Source organism: Hippopotamus amphibius, chromosome 8 (assembly GCF_030028045.1).
Source record: "Hippopotamus amphibius kiboko isolate mHipAmp2 chromosome 8, mHipAmp2.hap2, whole genome shotgun sequence".
NCBI classification, from domain to species: Eukaryota; Metazoa; Chordata; class Mammalia; order Artiodactyla; family Hippopotamidae; genus Hippopotamus; species Hippopotamus amphibius.
The window spans coordinates 45039940-45058208 of NC_080193.1; the positions used below are offsets into that span (position 1 = coordinate 45039940).

Below are 18269 nucleotides of genomic sequence, written 5' to 3' on the forward strand. Positions count from 1 at the left end.
AAGAATTTGTAATCATTCAGGGAAGTTTTAGGCTCTACTTCGAATTACTTGTCCTTCCCAGGGGTCCATACAGGTGAGAAACTAATACTAAAAAAAATAGTCTCTAGGCAGCATTATTTCCTGGATCACCTGCTAGCAGGAGATGCAGAACTGCTGTGGAGGCAGATGTTCTCAATCCAGGTTGTGTGCGTTTCCCACAAAGTTCTGCCTGATAACAAGTCAAAATTATTATAAAACACTGTGATGTTATTCATCATGTCAGAGTCACCAGTAGTGATAGACAGCAGGAATAAAGCATCAGGTAGAAACCACATCACACGAGTATGTTTAGAATAATTGGAGATGCAAAAGAAAGAATTGTAACAAAAAGAACCAACTGGAATGTAAATGGGGAAAAAAAGGCATTTGAACAAAGTTCAAGTTAAATTGCAGGTAAAACACTGCTAAAGGGAGGACCAGAATGCAATGCAAAGAAAGGAGGAAATAGACTAGTTAAGAAATAGAGGAGTTAGGATGAGAAGTTTTGAGGAGAATTAAGAGCTTCAGAAGGACTAAGTAGAGAGACTAAACGAAAAGGAATCACAGGATTTTCCAGAATTGATAAAAGATAATTTAGTGATAAGACTTACTGTCTTTAACATATAAACTGTAGTCTAAACAGAATGCTAAATAGCCGAAGAGAATCCTGTGTAGATATGGAACCAGGGAATGGGCAAAACCTGTTGGTATTAGCATTACCTGATAGACTGTGTAATGAAACATTGGTTGCCTGTTGTACCAGTTCTGTGCAATTTTTTTAGGGTTTTTTTGGTCTTAAAATCACATTTAAAAGAAAAATTTCTGTAACTTTAAAGATGTTTAAAATTTTGTAGTTTCTCCTTATTTTATCCATTTCTTTATACCTGTCTTGCCTGTTTTCTTGGTTTTAGTATTTTAGTGTCCTTGACTTTCATAAAACACTCTGGTTCAGTGTAGGAACTAGTAACTACTCTAGGTATTTTGAGAGGGAGTTAAGCATGGAGAAATAACATGCCTACAGAATTTTGAGGCTAGCGTAACTTCAGTACCGAAAACTAGCAAGGCATTACAAGGAAAGAAAGTGCTTTTATACTTTTATACCAGCAAATGGAGAGGCTTGTCCATAACTCTCTGAAATTTACATTTAATGGGAAAAAAGGAACTCTTCCCAGCAATTTCATCTTTAATTGTAGTAATATGACAACTAACATATGGTGAGCCCTTCATATCTGTGGATTTTGTGTCCTAAACCAATACCCCTAGGATACTGAGGGATGACAGGTGGGTTCATATGTACCATCTTACTGTTATTTTCTAATTTATAGTGCCTGTTTTTTTTGTTTGTTTGGTGTTTTTGTTTTGTTTTGGTTTTGGTATTTTTTTTGGTTCATTTTCTTTTTCTTCTTTTGGATTAACCAAATATTTTTCATTAAGTTTTTTTTCCTGTTAATTTTTGAAAAATTCTTTTAGTGTTTAGTGATGACTCTAAAGATTACAACACTTTTTGCTCTTCCCTTCTTTTGTATATTGTTGCCATGCCTTAAGTCATTACTGTTTTTATTTGTATTAACTCACAGATTATTATTTTCATTGCTTTCTGTATTTATGTATTTCTGTCTGGGATCATTTTCCTTTTACTGGTATAAATCCCTTTAGTTTCCCTCCCCTCCCCTTCCTTCACCTCTCCTTCTCTCCCCTCCCCTTTTACTACATGTCTGCTAGCAGTGAATTGTTTTTGTTTGTGAAAATTTTTTTTCTTTTGCTTTCATTTTTGGAGCATATTTTTGCTGAGTTGTATTGGTTTCCTGTGGCTGCTATATAACAAATTACTGCGAAGTTAGTGGCTTAAAAACCACAGAAACTTAATCTCTCACTGTTGTGTGAGCCAGAAGTCTAAGATCCAGGTGTTGACAGGGCCTCACACCCTCTGGACGCTCAAGGTGAGAATCCTTTCCTGCCTCTTGAAGTTCCTGGCAGCTTTCAGCATTCCTTGATGTGGATAGCCTTGTGGCCACGTCACTCCATATTCTGCTTCCATGGTTATGTCATTTCCTTGTGTGTGTTTCATATGTGGACACTTGGCATTGATTTAGGCTCCCAGCACCAGTAATCCATGGTGATCTTATCTCAAGATCCTTAACTTATGTCTACAAAGACCCCTTTTCCAAATAAGGTAATATTTATAGGTTCCAGGGATTTGATGATGTATGGGGGGCGGGGGCAGGCTTTTTTCTTCTTTCTTTCTTTTCTTTTTTTTTTTTTTTTTTTTGGCTTTCCACACTGAGTGTACAATTTTAGATTGGCGGTTAATTTCTCTCAGCACTTTAAAGGTAGTTGTATTGTCTTCCAGTTTCTGTCAGAATTATTTTTGTTTGTTTGAAGTTACTATACCCCTTCTCCCCCCAGCTGCTTTTAAAATATCTTTGTTTTTACTCTGAAGTGACTAGACGTGATTTTCTTGTATTTATCTTGTTTAGTGCTCACAGAGCTGCTGCACTCTGGCTTCACTGTTAAGAGGGCAGTAGAAGGAAGGAATGGGGAGAAAAGAATATCTCCTCTGAAGTGAAGGTAGTTTTTCCAAAAGAGTAGAGTTTAGTCTCAGTTTAAGGAGAACGCTTTTAAATAGCTTGGACAGCTCAATACTGCTGTTTAAGGAACTGAAAACCAAGTGAGCCAATAACAACATTTAAAAAAAAAAAAGTCCTGGCAAAGCAGCAAGAGAATGAAGAGTTGGTTTTGCATAGTTTTGAACACAGGAGTAAAGAAGCAGAGGCATCTCCCAAAAGGCACTGAAAACCTATGGCATCAATGGGTCAGTTGCAGGGGGGATAAGGGGATGGGGTGGGGTTTCTCTCTCAGAGTCTGTCAGGGCACTCACCCCTCCCTACCCCACCCCTTCTTCCCTCCACCTCTGAAACCCAGGGGCAGCACTGCTTAAGCTTGAACCCCCAGGGACCATCTCTGCAGCCCGGATTCTTCTTGGAGCCTGGCAAGTTCTAGGACTGGAAATCAGGCTTGTAGTCAGACCTTGAAAGAGGGGGGAGGTGGGTGTGGAGCCTTAAATCCCACCCACATCTTTCTTAGGGGGGGAGGGGGGTGCATCTTTTTTTTTTTTTTTAATTTATTTGTCTGCGTTGGGTTAGTTGCGGCACATGGGATCTTTTTTTAAGTGTACAATTTTTTTTTTATTAATTTTATTTATTTATTATTTTTTGGGGGTACACCAAGTTCAGTCATCTGTTTTTATACACATATCCCCGTATTCCCTCCCTCCCCTGACTCCCCCCCCCCACCCTCCCTCGAGTCCCCCCCACCCTCCCCGTCCCAGTCCTCTAAGGCATCTTCTATCCTTGAGTTGAACTCCCTTTGTTATACAACAACTCGGGCTTCTCTTCAGTTGTGGTGTGCTGGCTTAGTTGCCCCAGGGCATGTGGAATTTTAATCTTAGTTCCTCCACCAGGGATTGAACCTGCATCCTGTGCATTGGAAGGCAGATTCTTAACCACTGGACTACCAGGGAAGTCCCCAGGAATGCATCTTTTTAACAGTATTTCGTGGGCCAGCCTGCTCCCCACCCCATGGTGATCCATACTCACTTGATGTAGCAAGGACCGCCTTCTAACTGTCCCCCTTGATTCTGCCCTAAGGGTCCTCTGACATCTGTGACGGTGTGGTCCTGACCTCTTTAGTCAGCTGAGGCCAGTGCTTCAGGGTCCCTCCAGTCTCATCCCCGACCCTTCCCCCTGGTACTTTATCTAATACAGGAAGGAGCACAGTGAAGGGACCTGCAGGTCTGTGGATGAGTTTTAAGCCCGAAAGCCTGAGATGTAATTGAATAGTATCGGAACCTTCTGTAATGTGGGTGGGGGGAGGCTAGGTGGCTGAGTCCCACCACAGCAGGTCCAGCCCTGGGACCCCACACAGCCCCCCACCCCCCTCACTTCCCCAATTTCAGGAGGAGGAGTGCTGCAGCTCCACTCGGTTCTTTGCTGCTCACCTTCCCTGATCCACTCCTCCCCTCCCCCAATACACTGGAGCAAGCCAGGCCCAGGGCGGGGTGAGATGAGGGACCAAAGCACCCTTGGACTAAGATGCTGGGCGCAGCTCTTCTGAACCGCAGCGGTGGCTCAGAGCGAACCTGAGCTCTCGTTTTGGAAGTCATAAGAAATACACAGTTATTTTAAAGACCTTCTTGGCTGGCTGCAGTCTCTGGATCACCTGTGAGCTGTCTGTATTATCAGTTTATCTTTTTCTTTTCTTTTTCACCCATATGGGCTGTGTCTTGCCATTCCTAGTGTTTTTTTCAAGGAATGTAATAAACAGTGTATTAAAAATTATAGGTGATCCAATTGATATCTTCCTTTGTTAGCCCCACGCAGCATGTTGCCTCATCTTTTTTCCTCCCCAGCTTTACTGAGGTATGATAGATAAGTAAAAATTGTATATATTTAGGTTGTACAGCATGGGATTTTTTAAGGTGTATGTGATGATTGAACATATGTATATGTCATGAAATGATTACCACAATTGAGTATCTTCAAATACCATCACATTGGGGATTAGGGTTTCAACATATAAATTTTGAAGGGGACACAGACATTCTGTTATATCATGTCTCCAGGCCATCTAGGTCCATATATTCTAATTTCTTCTTTGTTACACAAAGGGTATTGGACACTGAGAAGTAATTAGGGGTGCAGACATTGTTAGGGTGGATAACACTTCTGAAGGATCTGGTGGGGTGGAAGCAGTATTGGGTAGGGGGGCCTTGGGACCGCGACTTGAGTGTGCAGTGTCAGCATTGGGGAGACCTGGGACAGCATTGGCGGTTAGAGGAGGCCTCAGCAGGCAGAAGTGACCCTGGAATGTGCTGCGGCTGAAGGCTTTCAGCCCACATCCTCCTCACGGCTGAACAGCACATTGTTTTCTGGAACAGAGATGCAGGTGGTGGTGTTCACTTTGCTTTGTCCACTTAATGATTGTTCGCTGTCAGTTCACAAAGGTTTGCCTTGTTCTTATTTGTATTTTATAATACGTAATACTACTGCATAACCCTCTGTCCCGTGGGGTTATGTAGTTTTATTCAACCAGTTCTTTGCATGGGTATGTTGTTTGAAGTATTTTGCTGTTGCAGTAATACTACAGTTGATAGTGTTTGTGGAAATTATCTTCAGGGTGGATTCCTCGAGGTGGGATTGCCAGGTGAGAGAATAAATACAGATGTAATTTTTTTCCTGTTATGCTTTGGTTTTTTTTTTTTTTAATTTTAATTTTGAAGCATAGTTGATTAGTAGTGTTGTGTTGGTTTCAGGTTTACAGCAAAATGATTCAGTTGTACATATACATATATCCTTTTTCAAATTCTTTTCCTATTTAGGTTATTGCAGAATACTGAGCAGAGTTCCCTGTGCTATACAGCAGGTCCTTATTGGGTATCTGTTTGAGTTTTTTTGTTTTTATTTTCTTAAGTACTTTTATTGAGATATAATTAACATATGATAAACTGCATATACTTAAAGTTTACAATTTGGTATTTTGTTTCTTATTAGTAATGTATATATGGCAATCCCAATTTCCCAATTCATCATCCCCCCTCTTTGGTGTGCATATGTTTGTTCTCTACATCTGTCTCTATTTTTGCCTTGCAAACCGGTTGATCTGTACCATTTTTCAGGATTCCGCATATATGCATTAATATACGATATTTGTTTTCCTCTTTCTGACTCACTTCACTTTGTATGACAGTCTTCAGGTCCATCCATGTCTCTACAAATGTCCCAGTTTCATTGCTTTTTACAGCTGAGTAATATTCCATTGTATATATGTACCACATCTTCTTTATCCATTCATCTGTTGATAGACATTTAGGTTGCTTCCATGTCCTGGCTGTTGTAAATAGTGCTGCAGTGAACATTGAGGTGCATGTGTCTTTTTGAATTATGGTTTTCTCTCGGTATATGTCCAGTAGTGGGATTGCTGGGTCATATGGTGACTCCATTTTTAATTTTTTAAGGAACGGCCATACTGTTCTCCATAGTGGCTGTATCAATTAACATCCCCACCAACAGTGCAAGAGGTTCCCTTTTCTCCACACCCTCTCCAGCATTTACTGTTTGTAGATTTTCTGATAATGACCATACTAACAGGTGTGAAGTGATACCTCATTATAGTTTTGATTTGCATTTCTCTAATAATTAGTGACGTTGAGCAGCTTTTCATGTGCCTCTTGGCCATCTGTATGTCTTTGGAGAAATGCCTATTTAGGTCTTCTGCCCATTTTTTGATTGGGTTGTTTGTTTTTTTTTGATAGTGAGCTGCATGAACTGTTTATATACTTTGGAGATTGATCCTTTGTCTGTTGATTCATTTGCAAATATTTTTTCCCATTCTGAGGGTTGTCTTTTCGTCTTGCTTATAGTTTCTTTTGCTGTGCAGAAGCTCTGAAGTTTCATTAGGTCCCACTTATTTGTTTTTTGTTTTTATTTCCATTACTCTATGGGGTGGATCAAAAAAGATCTTGATGTGATTTATGTCCGGGAGTGTTCTTCCTATGTTTTCCTCTAGGAGTTTTATAGTGTCTGGCCTTCCATTTAGGTCTTTAATCCATTTTGAGTTTATTTTTGTGTATGGTGTTAGGGAGTGTTCTAATTTCATTCTTTTGCATATAGCTGTCCAGTTTTCCCAGCACCACTTATTGAAGAGGCTGCCTTTTCTCCATTGTATATCCTTGCCTCCTTTGTCATAGATTAGTTGACCATAGTTTATCTGACCATAGTTTATCTCTGGGCTTTCTATCTTGTTCCATTGATCTATATTTCTGTTTTTGTGTCAGTACCATACTGTCTTGATCACTGTAGCCTTGTAGTATAGTTTGAAGTCAGGAAGTCTGATTCCACCAACTCTGTCTTTCCTTCTCAAGATTGCTTTGGCTGTTTGGGGTCTTTTGCGTTTCCATACAAATCGTAAAATTTCTTGTTCTAGTTCTGTGAAAAACACCATTGGTAATTTGATAAGGATTGCATTGAATCTGTAAATTGCTTTGGGTAGTATAGTCATTTTCACAATGTGATTCTTCCAATCCAAGAACATGGTATTTCTCTCCATCTGTTTGTGTCGTCTTTGATTTCTTTCATTAGTGTCTTATAGTTTCCTGAGTACAGGTCTTTTACCTCCTAGGTATTTTATTCTTTTTGTTGCAATGGTGAATGGGATTGTTTCCTTAACTTCTTTCTGATCTTTTATTATTACTGTATAGAAATGCAAGAGATTTCTGTGTGTTAATTTTGTATCCTGCAAATTTGCTAAATTCATTGATTAACTCAAGCAGTTTTCTGGTGGCATCTTTAGGATTTTCTATGTATAGTATCATGTCATCTGTGAACAGTGACAATTTTACTTCTTTTCCAATTTGGATTCCTTTTATTTCTTTTTCTTCTCTGATTGCTGTGGCAAGGACTTCCAAAACGATGTTGAATAGTAATGGTGAGAGTGGATATCCTTGTCTTGTTCCTGAATTTAGAGGGAATGCTTTCAGTTTTTCAGATTGAGAATGATGTTTGCTGTGGGTTTGTCACATATGGCCTTTATTATGTTGAGGTAGATTCTCTCTATGCCCACCTTCTGGAGAGTTTTTTTTTTTAAATCACAAATGTGTGTTGAATTTTGTCAAAAGCATTTTCTGCTTCTATTGAAATGGTCATATGGTTTTTATCCTTCAGTTTGTTAATATGGTGTATCACATTGATTGATTTACATATATTAAAGAATCCTTGAATCCCTGGGATAAATCCCATGTGATCATGATGTATGATGCTTTTAATGTGTTGTTGGATTCTGTTTGCTAGTATTTTGTTGAGGACTTTTGCATCTAAATTTATCAGTGATATTGGTCTGTAATTTTCTTCTTTTGTAGTATCTTTACCTTGTTTTGGTATCAGGGTGATGGTGGCCTCATAGAATGAGTTTGGGAGAGTTCCTTCCTCTTCAATTTTTTGGAAGAGTTTGAGAAGGATGGGTGTTAGCGCTTCTCTAAATATTTGATAGAATTCACCTGTGAAGCCATCTGGTCCTGGACTTTTGTTTATTGGAAGATTTTTAATCACTGTTTCAATTTCATTATTTGTGATTGATACGTTCTTATTTTCTGTTTCTTTCTGATTCAGTCCTGGACAGTTGTACCTTTCTAAGAATTTGTCCATGTCTTCCAGGTTGTCCTTTTTATTGGTATATAGTTGCTGTGGTCATCTCTTATGATGCTTTTTATTTCTTCAGTGTCTGTTGTAATTTCTCCTGTTTCATTTCCAATTTTATTGGTTTGAGTCCTCTCCCTCTTTTTTATTTTTATTTTATTTTTTTAGTAAACTTATTTATTTCTTTATTGGCCACTTTGGGTCTTAGTTGCTGCATGCAGGCTTTCTCTAGTTGCGGAGAGCAAGAGCTACCGCTTTGGGTCTTAGATGCTGCACGCAGGCTTTCTCTAGTTGCGGAGAGTGAGGGCTACTCATTGTTGCAATGCACGGGCTTCTCATCACAGTGGCTTCTCTTGTTGTGGAGCACAGGCTCTAGGCACACAGGCTTCAGTAGTTGTGGCATGTGGGCTCAGTAGTTGTGGCTCGCAGGCTCTAGAGTGCATGCTCAGTAGTTGTGGCACACAGTTGGTATAGTTGCTCCTCAGCATGATGTGGGGTTGTCCTGTACCTGGGCTCAAACCTGTGTCCCCTGCGTTGGCAGGCGGATTCTTAACCACTGTGCCACCAGGGAAGTCCTCCCTCTTTTTTTTTGATGAGTCTGGCTAAAGATTTATCAATTTTGTTTATTTTCTCAAAGAACCAGCATTTAGTTTTATTGATCTTTGCTGTTGTTTTCTTTTTTCTATTTCATTTATTTCTGGTCTGATTTTTATGATCTTTTACTAACTTTGGGTTTTGTTTGTTCTTTCTCTAGTTTCTTTAGGTGTAAGGTTAGATTGTTTATTTGGGATTTTTCTTGTCTCCCAAGGTAGGGTTGCATTGTTATAAACTTCCCTTTAGAACTGCTTTTGCTATATCCCATAGGTTTTGGATTATCATGTTTTTGTTGTCATTTGTCTTTAGGTATTTTTTGATTTCATCTTTGATTTCTTCAGTGATCTCTTGGTAATTTAGTAGCATATTGTTTAGGCAACATGTGTTTGTGTTTTTTTACAGTTCTTTTTCCTGTAATTGATTTCTAATCTTATAGTGGTGTGGTCAGAAAAGATGCTTGATCCCATTTCAGTTTCCTTAAATTTACCAAGGCTTGGTTTGTGCCCCAAGATGTGATCTATCCTGGAGTATGTTCCATGTGCACTTGAGAAGAAAGTGTAATCTGCTGTTTTGGGGTGCAGTGTCCTATAAATAAATATTAATTAAATCTGTCTGGTCTGTTGTGTCATTTAAAGCTTGTATTTCCTTATTAATTTTCTGTCTGTTGTTCTGTCTTTCTGTGGTTGTGGTTTTTGTTCCCCACAGGCTACAGGATTATAGTTCTTCTTGGTACTGCTGTCTGCCCTCTGGTGGATGAGGCTATTTATGAGGCTTGTGCATGCTTCCAGATGGGAGGGACTGGTGGTGGGTAAAGCTGGGTATTGCTCTGGTGGGCAGAGCTCAGTAAAACTTTAATCCGCTTGCCTGCTGATGGGTGAGGCTGAGTTCCCGCCCTGTTGCTTGTTTGACCTGAGGCAACCCAGCACTGGAGCTTACAGGCTCTTTGGTGGGGCTAATGCCCGACTCTGGGAGGGCTCACACCAATGAGCACTTCCCAGAACACCCCCCCCCCCCCGCTAGTGTCCCTGTCCCTGTGGTGAAGCCACAGCCACCCCCTGCCTCTGCAGGCAACCCTCTCGACACCAGCAGGTATGTCTGGTTCAGTCTCCTATGGGGTCACTGCCCCTTCCCCCAGGTCCTGGTGCACATACTTTTTGTGTGCTCTCCAAGAGTAGAGTCTCTGTTTTCCCCAATCCTGTGAAGGTCCTGCAATCAAATCCCACTGGCCTTCAAAGTGTGGTTCTCTGGGGATTTCTTCCTCCATTGCTGGACACCCAGGTTGGGAACCCTGATGTGGGGCTCAAAACCCTCACTCCAGTGGGTGGACTTCTGTGGTATAACTGTTCTCCAGTTTGTGAGTTGCCCACCTAGTGGTGTTATGGGATTTGATTTTATTGCGATTGTGCTTCTCCTACTATCTCATTGCAGCTTCTCCTTTGTCTCTGGATGTGGGGTGTCTTTTTTGGTGAATTCCAGTGTCTTCATGTTGATGATTGTTCAGCAGTTAGTTGTGATTCTGTTGCTATCGCAGGAGAGAATGAGAACGTGTCCTTCTACTCCACTGTCTTGAACAAATCTCCTGGTTATCTGCTTTTAAAAAAATTAATTAATTAATTAATTAATTTATTTATTGCTGCTTTGAGTCTTCAATGCTGCACCTGGGCCCTCTCTAAGAGCGGGGGCTACTCTTAATTGTGGTATGAGGGCTCCTCGTTGCTGTGGCTTCTCTTGTTGTGGAGCACAGGCTCTAGGCATGCAGGCTTCAGTTGTTGTGGCACACAGGCTCAATAGTTGTGGCTTGCGGCCTCTAGAGCACAGGCTCAGCAGTTGTGGCGCATGGGCTTAGTTGCTCTGTGGCATGTGGGATCTTCCTGGAGCAGGGTTTGAACCTGGGTCCCCTGCATTGGCAGGTGGATTCTTAACCACTGTGCCACCTAGGAAGTCCCTGGTTATCTGTTTTAAATATAGCAGTGTGTATATGTCAATCCCAAACTCCCAATCTGTCCCTCCCTTTCTTTGTGTTTTGTAAATAAGTTCATTTGTATCTTTTTTTTTTTTTCTTCTAGGTTCTACATATAAGCTGTACCACATGATGTTTGTCTTTCTCTGTCTGGCTTACTTCACTTAGTAAGATAATCTCCAGGTCCATCCATGTTGCTTCAGTTGGCATTATTTCATTCTTTTTAATGGCTAATATTCCATTGTACATATACCATATCTTCTAATGCAGATGTAATTGTGCTTGCCCTTTGTCTAAATAATTTGCAAGTATATTTCTTGTAAAAAGCTAGGTCTTTTTTACTCAGCTAATGGTATTTTTTCTGCTCTGAAGTTTTTGTTTTCATGACGTGATGGGGATTTGGGATCACTGCCATTCTCTTGGAAGAGGGGAGTCTGGACAGTATAGTTTTTAGCTTTCCAGCCCCTGCCTGCCAGAAGTGATGTAGAGTAGATGTTGGAGGAAACAGTCCATGGTATTCGGCAAGGGGCGTTTTCAGGAGGACAGTACTGTGGCCAGAAAAATGGACAGGAAAAGGAAGAAACAGTGGTTCTCAGCCTTGTTGATTGGAACCCTGCAGATTAGAGTTTTCTGGAGCGATTACGTCTTCTCACAACTAGTTGTGTCAGTAGCAAACCTGGGTTATCTTGACTCTGTGCCGTGAATGTAGAGAAGGCTCCTTAAGGCCACATTGTCACGTGAATGGATCAAGCTGAGCTGTGAGCGACCTGAAGTGGATAACTGAGGCCCCTCTGGATTTTGACTGAAACACTAATGTCTCACTTGGTTTCTTTTGTGTTCATGTGATTAATTAGTAGTTGTAGTTTAGTCTTATTAAGGATTCCTCATTTGTATTAATAAAGGTCAGGTTGCTTGCCAATGGGTTGTGAGATTGGATTTTTTCCAGTTCCCTATGCCATTTAGAGCCCCTTTAGCACATGAAGCTCTCGACACTCTTACTATTCTTGCTAAGTAATAAATTATGTGATTAGAACCTAGAATAAAACTGCCAGAAGTATTGGTAGTTTTCTGGCTTCAGCTTGAGTTTTTTTTTTCTTTCTTTATTCTAATTCATTTTCTGTCCAAGCCAATGTTTTTAATTGTAGAAAGTTGTAAGCATTTCCTCGTAGGTTTACAGGACGTGTTTATGATTGTGACCATCACAGCTGTGAGGAGAGGAGACAGCTGGACACAGGCTGCTCAGCACCTGTAGTGCTGTCGGGTTCCTGAAGTCAGTCTGGGAATTGTGGTGAAGAAGGTGAGGACCACCTGGTCTGCGGGAGCCCTGATTTTAAAAGCACATTGTTCTTTGTTTTTCTCCAGCTGGTTTCCCCATGGGCTACGCAGCAGCAGCTCCTGCCTACTCCCCCAACATGTACCCTGGAGCGAATCCTACCTTCCAGACAGGTATGCAGGCCACGTGTGCTGGGTGGCAAAGGTACTTTGTCCATGTGGCTGGGGGAGAATGTAAAGTGGATGAATTTTGAGAAGAGTGGTTGTAGATTTGGGATTTGGGGTTAAATTGATTTCTTGGTTCATAAGGTTAGGCTTCTTGATAAGTACAATAAAAGCTGAATTCTATTGCACATAAAGCTTCGTGTCAGTATATTGCATTTCTCAAGTCCTCCTGCAACACTGCAGATCTTCATTCCAGTCGTAGCTTGTTACAGGTAACTAGATGTGTCAGAACATGTGTGCACTTATGAAATAGTGTTGATTAGTAGAAACTGAAGATCACCTTGCTGTGTTATTGGGTAGAATTTCCTTGTTGATAATGTTTTTAGAGATAAGTGATATCTCTCTAGTACTTCAGCACTTTGATTATAGTTTTGAAAGAAAGTCTATTCTGTGTAATGTGCATAAGAATATTTTCAGATTTTAGAAATCAGTAGTGCAATTGAAAGTGGAATTTGTTTGGGTCTGGACCTTGTAGAGACTGTTTTATAATGGGACTTCCCACTGTGAGCCTGCATTTTGGTTTTGGCTCATTCCAGGCTTTATTCACCCAGAAGGGGCTTTGTGGTTCTGCTGCAGCAGTGGTGGCCTACACTCTGTGGTGCTCTGTAGTAGTTCTGTTTCTAGGTTCTGAAATTTCATGATGCTATGTGTATGGTGCGGATCTTTCCTCCTCACACATACTACGTGTTTCTGAATTTCCAGGTTTTCTACATAAATGTCTTATGCTTGGAAAGTTATTATATGAAATCTGTGTGGTATGCAGTACTTTTGGGGAAAACCAATCCATTCCAATGCAGAAAGCTTCTGGCCCCTCAGAGTTAGCAGTCTGAGAGCCAAGAAGCATCTGGAAAGCTGTTATTGTTTTTGAAAGACCAAGCAATGAATATATTTGGTTTTGTATTGTGAAGGGTTGGCACATCTAAAAGTGATTTCACAGAGGGTTTGTTTTGGATACTATGAGATGTATGTATATTTATTTATGTATTTTTAAATTTTAAGTTCTTAAGACTCCTGTTGAGGTTCCCTGGTGTGAGACAATGGATCTAGTGCTATACAAAAGAAAAAGCAAGATGCCTACATACACTTGGTTTTTAACTGATTGGGAGACATGTCTGCTTTCCTTGAATTTGCTAGGAATGATGTAATATTCATGCCTATACAAAAAACCAAAATCAATTTTCTGCTAAGTTTAGGACATAGCTCACAGTTATAAAAATAAGCAGTGAGATAGTATATATATATTAAAAATTGTTGCTATAATTAGTAGAAATAGATGACTATTTTTCCAACATACAGAGAAGCTGAAAAAAATTCACAGTGAGCATCTACATATGGACTGCCAAGATTCTACAATTAAACTTTTTAAAATCAACTTTTAAAATTAAACATTTTGTTCCATCCATCCTTCAGTCCATCTTGTTTTTCATGCGTTTTAAAGTAAGTTGTGGATGTCAGTACACTTTTCCCCATTTACTTTAGCATGCATGTTGTTAGTATTTGTTTACAGTTCTTCTAGCTTTTGTTTTTAGGTGACATTTACATATATAACATGCGCACGTTTAAAGTATACCATTCATTGCCTCTGACAGATGCATATACATGGTAGCTTCTTGGAGTCATCTCTTTATCTTCAATAAAGTGTGCATATGAGGCAGGTGTTATAAAAGACACCTCAGATGATTAAGAGACCTCAGGCCAGCTAGATGGGTTTCTGCAATAGTAGCCCTCTAGCCTCCCTTAACAGGAAAGCTCAACATCGTAGGTTGGCCTATTGTTGATTGTGGTAAATAAATAGAGGACTTCACCTTTTTTCAGTGGATGTGGTGGGCCAGAAGAATGCTTCTCCATCAGAGGGCCTCTCTCTGGAGGGGTGTATACTTAGATCTTCCGAATTTTGGTTTTATACCATGTCCTTAGAAGCTTATTCAGGTGGACAGCTTCCATCTTCTCTTCAGTCCAAGCTCCAGGCTCTTTCTGCAGTTTGAACAGTGACAAAGTGGTCATGGACTTTCTTATTAGGAATATTGATGGGTTTTTTTAGAGGCTCTGTTTTCTCCCAATTTTTCTTCCAGGTCATGAAAGCATTGCTTGTGTGTTTTCACTTCCTCATACAACTTCTCCTTTTTCTTCTCATTCTTTTTGTGAATCAGTTCATCCTGTAGAACTATGACTGGTAGATACAGAGCGTTGGCAGTATGTATTGAACATTGGCATATTTTACCTTTATTTGCCCTTCCAGCTAGTACCTAGCTGCCAGGTTATCTTTCAGATCAGATTGCAGAAGAGCCATGCCTTCCTAGCTTATGGCCTTTTTAAAGGCTCAGCAAGCTTTTATGTTCATCTCCTGGTAACAGTGGACCTCTGCCCACTTCCTTCTGTGTCCCCTTAGCTCCTACATGACTCTTGTTTCCTGGAAGGTTTTCTTAGATCTCTCTCAGTTGTGTGTCACCATCTGAAGGCATTGCAATTTTGTTCACCTTACTTACTACAGAATATTTTCAAATACACAGAAAAATTGAGAAAACAGTATAGTGAATGTCCATAATATCCAGCACTGAGATTCATCAGTTATAATTTTGTCATATGTGCTTTATCTACCATATAAAGATGAGTGTAGGGACTTCCCTGGTGGTCCAGTGGGTGAGACTCTGCGTTCCCAACACAGGGGCCCTGGGTTCGCTCCTGGATGGGGAACTAGATCCTGCACTAATGCTGCAACTAAGAGTCTGCATGCTGCAACTAAAAGATCCCACATGCCGCAGCTAAAGATCCTGCATGCCGCAACTAAAGATCCCACATGCCACAACTAAGACACAGCACAGCCAAAATAAACAAATATTTTATCTTTTAAAGCTTTTTATTTATTTATTTGGCTGCGTTGGGTCTTCGTTGCTGCATGTGGGCTTTCTCTAGTTGTGGTGAGCGGGGGCTACTACTCTTCATTAGGGTTTGCGGGCTTCTCATTGTGGTAGCTTCTCGTTGTGGAACATGGGCTCTAGGCACGCAGGCTTCAGTAGTTGTGGCATGCAGGCTCAGTAGTTGTGGTGCATGGGCTTAGTTACTCCTTGACATATGGGATCTTCCTGGACCAGGGCTCGAACCCATATCCCCTGCATTGGCAGGTGGGTTCTTAACCACTGTGCCACCAGGGAAGTCCCTAAATAAATATAAAAAAAAGAGAGAATCTGTATGCCTTAAATATTATAAAATGCTAACACATTAGTAATGTTCATCATTAAAACTTAAAAAAAGGATGAGTGTGTGTATGTATGTTTTGTTGTTTATTTTTTTCTGAACCACTTCAGAGTTACAGCCTTTTTGGCTCTTGTCCTGTGGGCTTCAGTATGGCCCTTAACAAAACATACGAGGATGCTCTCCTGTATGACCACAATACCGTTATCATACTTAGAAGCAGTAATTCTCTCATTTTATTTGATAGTTCATATTTAAATTTACCCAGTTGTCTCCAAAATTAAAAAACAAAATGGAAACAGGATCTATCCAGAATTTACGTGTTGAATTTGTTTATAAAGTTGAATTTATTATGTCTTTTGTCTCTTTTAATCCATAAATCTACCTAACCTTTATAAAACACTTTGAAAGACTTTTTATTATGAAAAATTTCGAATACGAAAGTACATAAGTACACAGCAATATGATGTCCACTTACCCATACCTCAGCCTCAGTAGTTACAAGTATTCACAAGTACACAGCAGTATGGGGTCCACCTGCCCATTGCCCTAGTTTTAGCAGTTAATAGCTTCTAGGTGATCTTTTCCATCTGTACTCTCATCACTTTCCCCTATATTATTTTGAAGTTGATCTCAGAAATCATATTCATCAGTTTTTAAGTATTGTCTTTAAAAGATGAATTAAAACTATGTAACATCACACCTAAAAAATAATAATTCTTTAATACTATCAATACTGCAATCAGTATTTATATTTCCAATTGTTTCATCTATGTCATGGTTGTTTTTTAATTGTACAGTGAAGAAAGGGGGCCTTGTTGGTTCTTTTTAACTCATGGAAGCTGGCTAGAACCAGAAATTCTGAATGTGATTTTCAAGTTTGAAGTCTAGCACTTGTTCTCAGTTCTGTGAATATTTTGATTTTCTGACATTTTTATAAAAACCTGATACCCTTTTGGTCAGATGTGAGTTTAGTGACTCCTGTGAGCATCTCTTAATTCAGGCCAGTGGGACCACATTTAGCAGTGTTCTGCTGTGAGTTAACTCAGAGATGCCGCTGCTGCAGGGTTGTGAGAAGTGTGAAGGAGAGGGTAGGTTGGGGAGGAGGGAGCTGTCCAGACATACTTTGCCTTCATCCACAAGCTTTCGTTTTGAGACAGTCTGCTCCTGCCTTTGCCAGCCAGGACTGTGTCAGTGCTGCTCTTTTGGTGGTCAGCACCTTGTCAAGAGGGCTGGACCTTCTGACGGGCCCTGTTGGCCCTGAGCATGGTGTGTGATGTTGGTGACAAATAGCCATTCTGCTCCTGGTATAGTGCTTCCATCACCATGACTGGTCACACGTGTGTCCACCGGGCACCATTGCCTCATTTCCTCCTCTGATGTAGCCAGTCATTTATGGGGAAGTAGGAGCTGTCACTGAGCCGTCTCCTGGGACTGTCAATGCATGGTTAGAAATTTGTGGCTTTCTTAATTATAGGATTTCTTTATAATTAAAGAAAATGTTTTGCTGCCTTATTGTGGTATAATTGGTGTACAATTAAGTACACATATTTAAAGCTTCAGTTTGATAGGTTTTAACATATATTTACCTGTGAGACCATCACTGTCCTTTCCTGTCCCTCTTAAAGACTAGAAAATGAGTAGCTAGAGAGAGGGACTTAACTGCTCTTGTCTTTAAAGTTTCTTTTCTAAATCCTGAGAGAGATTCTACTATCTTTCAGCTCAAAACTGTTAATGAAATTTGGTGTCTTCAAATTTTGGCATTGTTTTTACTTGCATAATAGTTAATGAATTTCAAAATAACATAGGGAAACCTGGTGCGAATGTAAATTGGTGCAGCCACTATGGAAAACAGTATGGAGGTTTCTTAAAAAAACTAAAAATAGGGAATCCCTGGCAGTCCAGTGATTAGGACTTGGTGCTTTCACTGCCAGGGCCTTGGGTTCAGTCCCTGGTTGGAGAACTAAGATCCTGCAAGCTGCACTGCGTGGCCCAAAAGAAAAATAAAACAAACAAAAACTAAAAATAGAGCTACTGAAAATCAGCAGTCCCACTCCTGATCATATATCCAGAAAAGATAAAAACTCTAATTCAAAAAGATACCCAGTGTTCATAGCAGCACTGTTTACAATAGCCAAGACATGGAAGCAACCCAAGTACCCATTGGTACACTATTGGTTTAAAAAAGCATATGTGTACACACACACACACACACACACACACACACACACACACACACACACACACTAGAATAGTACTCAGCCATAAAAAAGAATGAAATATTACCATTTACAGAAATGTGGATGGACCTAGAGAATATTACAGTGAAGTAAGTCACACAGAGAAAGACAAATATATATCACTTACATGTGGAATCTAAAAAATAACGCAAATGAATCTATATACAAAACAGAAACAGACTCACAAGCATAGAAACAAATAGTTTACCAGAGAGGAAAGGGAAGGGGGAGGGATCATTATCATTAGGAGTAGGGGATTAACAGATACAAATAGAGAAGCAATAAAAGTTTACTGTATAGCACAGGGAACTATATTCAATATCTTATAATAATGTATAATGGAAAAGAATATGAAAAAAACCTGTGTGTGTGTATATATGTGTATAACTGAATCACTTTGCTGTCCACCTGAAACTAACACAATATAGTAAATCAACTATACTTCAAAAAAAAATTTTTTTTCAAAACACAGAAATAGAGAAAACTGTGAGGGTGTTTTCTCCTTAAAACATACTAGCTGAGCTTGGGAATTACCTGGTTTGGGCAAAGGAGTCAAGGCTCTGGGTTTATGTGAGCACC

General features: G+C 40.0%; 1 protein-coding gene across 5 annotated transcripts in view; it reads left to right on the forward strand.

Annotated features, from left to right (window-relative positions):
- Positions 1 to 18269, forward strand: part of FAM168B (family with sequence similarity 168 member B) — a 36246-nt gene that overhangs the window by 7384 nt on the left and 10593 nt on the right. For all 5 annotated transcript variants that reach the window (XM_057744544.1, XM_057744540.1, XM_057744541.1 and 2 more), the window contains exon 3: positions 12124 to 12207. In XM_057744544.1, coding sequence (XP_057600527.1) covers positions 12124 to 12207 — 84 coding nt within the window. The remainder of the gene's footprint in view (positions 1 to 12123; positions 12208 to 18269) is intronic.